Raw genomic sequence first — 3,949 nt, 5'->3', positions numbered from 1 at the left:
GAGAGTCCTCTCCCCCACCCCCACCCCCGTTTTCCTTCAATAGCCATAAATAAAAAAGCTGAAACAATAATTGTAAAATGTAGCCTAAACTGTGTCTTTACTGTTATATCAAGTTTAATATCGACTTCCCACTTCAGAATCAGGCAACGGAGAAAGTCACTTAAAATCAAATTTCTATGCAATTAAACAACATTATGATATCCGTACAAACAAATGCATCATTTTAGTGTAACAGCATTCACGGTTCAAACAAGGTTCCTTGGTATTCCGAAGAAGAGAAGACAGTGCTGGGACAAGAGATAGACACCCCACCCCATCCACCCAAAATGTGGCTTTGTTCAGAAACAGTTTTTGGTAGTTCTTATGTCTAATCAGTATTCAGCATCATAATTGTATCTAGCCTAGACATGGTGAGTTCCAGTAATGTTGGAGTTATATCTAGCCTTAGGGCCAAGAAGGGGGAGAGAACCATCCAAACCTATTTAAAACCGCTTCGCTAACTTAAGACAGAAAACTTAGTACTGTAAGCTAGATGTTTCAATAAGCCCCTGCCAGAAATAAACAAAATAAACAAGGAATGCTATGGAAAGTATTTTAATCGGTCGCCTTCCTTAACAATACTCAACAGATATTAAAATGATATCCAAAAACTACACCATTAAAAAAAACTTTCTCCCCCTTTTTGTTGTTGTTCGAGATCACATAAACTGTGAAAAGTCTAAACCCAAATAGGGATTTGTGTGGTTGCTGATCTTATTATATTTCACTTTATATTTATACATATAGTCAATTTCCAATCTCTAGGTTTTAAGGCATGCCATGAATTAGTACATTTTGGATTTACTGGTTGCAGTTTCACTTTGAAATTGATATAACTCAGAATCGAACGCATATTTAGAGTTTTATTTGTTTTCCTTTTTAGCGGAAACGCCTTTTTAGTAAACTATATACACATTTATGAATTCCCTTGTAACGCCTAAAATTAATTAAAATTATTCCACAATGCATTTACAAGAAGGAAAAAAATACAAAAAATAGTTAACAAAAGAAAAAAATGCAGACGTAATAAACATTTACAAAATCCAGAATATTGTTGCTGGTAGCAAAAAAATAAAGTAAAAATGTGTTTTTATAAATAAACAAAATAAGAAAAAATAAAGAACCCCGCTTCATAAGAACTACAAAAAGAAGAAGAGTTTAAGCGTGGTTTTGGATTTGCATCCCTTGGTACTGTGTCATAAATGAGAACAGTTCTCCCCAACACCTTTGCTTTCCTTAGGCAATAAAAAGTCTTCACAAGAAGCGGCTCAAAGAGTGACCAGTTAGTGCTTCTGTGTGGCAGAAAAGTTGGCATCGCCTATATCTTTGAATAATTAACAATTATAGTTATGTCTGTCTGTCTCTCTTTTTTGCCCCCCCCCTTTAGCAAATATAAACGCATTGTGGCTCCTGGGTGAATGATAAATACTGTACAAAAAAAAACTCAGTTGAAACACAGACGGTTTGTCTAAAACCCAACAACAACAGAAGGAAAATATAACAACCCCCCCCCCCCAGGTTTCAGAAACTAGTCCTTAGGGTAGAGAGGGAGGGACTGGGGGGGCAGCATTAGAACAATCTGTTACCTTCTCTCTTCATTATCCTCACCATTAGGAATATTTGTTATTATAATTATTATTATTATTATTATTACAACGTCATCAAAACATTTCCTCTCTCTTTCTTGTTGTTCTGTACAAAAGGAAGGGGGTGGCGGGGGTGGGTCTGGGAAGATGGGCAGCAGTGGCGAGGGGGGCGAGGGCGCTCCCAGGAGAGAGAGAGAGACACCCCCCATTGGTCCCCTGCGCCCCTTGGCTGGTGCGTCCGTCCGTGCGCCCTTCCTTCCCTTCGCTCAGATGTGCGTCAAGGGCACCGTGCCGTTGACCCCCGTGCTGGCGCTCTGATAGTGCTGTGGCAAGGAGTGCAGGCGGCTCTGGGCAGCGGCGGCCGCCGCCGCGGCTGCCGCCGCCGCCGCCGGGTCCCCTCCTTCTCCGCCGGGCAAGTACATACTGATCATCTCTCGCAGGTCCCCAGGGCACGGGGCCCGCGAGTGCGCCGAGGTGACGGGCGGGCTCACGCTGGGCTCGGACTTGACGAGGGAGCCGAGCGCGCCCAGCGCCCCGGACGAGGCGGCTGCTGCTGCTGCGGCTGCAGCTGCTGCTGCCGCCGCCGAGTTCTGGTGGGATTGCGCGCCGTAGGAGATGCCCCCGTAGGCCGACGGCGAGGCGCTCATGTAGCCCTGCGAGTTGGAGATGGGGCTGTACTGGAGGGCGCCCATGTCGTAGCGGTGCATGGGCTGCGGGTTGTGCGGGTGCGGGTGGTGCGCGTGGGCGTGCGGGTGGCCGCCGCCGCCCGGGTGCTGGCTGTAGGCGAGCTGCGCCTCCTGCATCATCGCCGCCGCAGCAGCCGCCGCAGCCACCGAGCCCGGGTACGCGCCGTTGGCCCAGCCGTTCATGTGCGGATAGCCCCCGCCGCCGCCTCCTCCGCCGCCTCCCCCGCCGCCGGGGCCGCCTCCGCCGGGGCTCTCCAAGCGCTGGCCCACGCCGCCGGGGCTCACGCCGACTCCCATGGCCACCGGAGGGCCTCCGCCGGGGCCGCCAGCGCCCAGCAGCCCTCCGGCCAGCGAGTACTTGTCCTTCTTGAGGAGAGTCTTGGTCTTCCTCCTGGGCCGGTATTTATAATCCGGGTGCTCCTTCATGTGCAGCGCCCGCAGCCGCTTGGCCTCGTCGATGAAGGGTCTCTTCTCGGCCTCCGACATGACTTTCCACTCGGCGCCCAGGCGCTTGGAGATCTCCGAGTTGTGCATCTTGGGGTTTTCCTGGGCCATCTTCCGGCGTTGGCCCCGCGACCAAACCATGAAGGCGTTCATGGGCCTCTTGACCCGGTCTTGGTTGGCCTTGGGGCCCCCGCCGCCGCCGCCGCCCCCGCCTCCTCCTCCCCCGGCTCCGGTTTGGCCCGAGAGGTTGGTGGTGACCTGAGCTCCGCCGGGGGAGTGCATGTCCGTCTCCATCATCATGCTATACATTCGCGCAGCTTTCGGGGGCCACCAGGCTCCACAGCGTCAAAACATAGAGCGAAGGAAGGCGAGGAAGCGGCGCGCCGAGGAGAACGAAAGGGGGGCGCAAGCGGGAGTCGACGAGGAGGACGAGTCCGGGCGGGAAAGAAGAGGTGCCGAGGAGAAGTAAATTATATAAGAGTTCACCACGACGGTCGAGAGTGAGGAGGGGTGGTGGTGGTGGTGCTGCTGGGGTTGGGTGGGGAGGCAAAGGTAGGTGGAGTGGGGGGAGAAAGTTGTTTTCTTCTTGAGCTTAGAGAGGAAAGAACGAAAGCGCGCGCGCGGGAATCTCCTCGGGCGGGCAAAACTTTCTCCCTCCAAGAGTGTTGCGCTCTGGTCTCTCGACGAGCTGGATTCAAAAGCGGCTCAAACAGGTGCCGGGCGGAGGCTCTGGGGGAAGAAGCGGAAGACGGTGCCGGCGAAGAAAGTCTCGCTGATCCACTTTGGCGAGGAGGTGGCAAGGAAGTGCGCGCCGGGCTCTCTCGTCGCTCTCCTCCGTTCTCGGCTCAGCACACGCGCGCCTCTCTCCCTCTCTCGCGCACACACACACACAAACGCACACACAGGCAGCCGCGCTCCCCTCCTTCTCGCGGCGGCTGAAGTGATCTAATGCGCGCGCCCCCCCTCTCTCTGCTAACTTCCACAGCGAAAGAGAGAGAGAGAGAGTTGAGGGAGGGAGCGTGTGTGACTCGCATCCGCTGGTCCCAAGTGAACAGAGGCGAAGAGACAGGAAATCCCCCTCCCCCTCTGCCGCCTCCACCACGCGTAAAAAAAAAGCGGGAGGGGGTGAATAAAGAAAGGAGTAATTAAATCACAAGAAAAAGAGGGAGGAGGAGGAGGAGGAGGGGTGAGTGA

The 3,949-nt window shown here is 52.8% G+C and overlaps 1 protein-coding gene across 2 annotated transcripts; it reads right to left on the bottom strand.

Moving 5' to 3' along the window:
- Nucleotides 1-1,891: 1,891 nt before the first annotated feature.
- Nucleotides 1,892-3,064, bottom strand: SOX1 (SRY-box transcription factor 1). Of its 2 annotated transcripts, XM_035115912.1 has the most exons (2): nucleotides 2,551-3,064; nucleotides 1,892-2,517 (listed from the first exon to the last, which is right to left on the bottom strand). In XM_035115912.1, exons 1-2 carry the CDS (start codon nucleotides 3,062-3,064, stop codon nucleotides 1,892-1,894), a joined length of 1,140 nt encoding a protein of 379 aa, XP_034971803.1. The 2 variants fall into 2 exon arrangements, with proteins under 2 accessions (XP_034971803.1, XP_034971802.1); XM_035115911.1 differs by having other exon boundaries at nucleotides 1,892-3,064.
- Nucleotides 3,065-3,949: the final 885 nt, after the last annotated feature.

Source organism: Zootoca vivipara, chromosome 4 (genome assembly GCF_965207765.1).
Source record: "Zootoca vivipara chromosome 4, rZooViv2.hap1.1, whole genome shotgun sequence".
Taxonomy (NCBI): domain Eukaryota; kingdom Metazoa; phylum Chordata; class Lepidosauria; order Squamata; family Lacertidae; genus Zootoca; species Zootoca vivipara.
Note: the sequence above shows the minus strand (reverse complement) of the source record. Positions and strands in the feature narration are given on the sequence as shown.

What these genes read in the sequence shown, in the direction of transcription:
- SOX1 (XM_035115911.1), bottom strand. Translation starts at nt 3,064, where the DNA reads ATGTATAGCATGATGATGGAGACGGACATGCACTCCCCCGGCGGAGCT.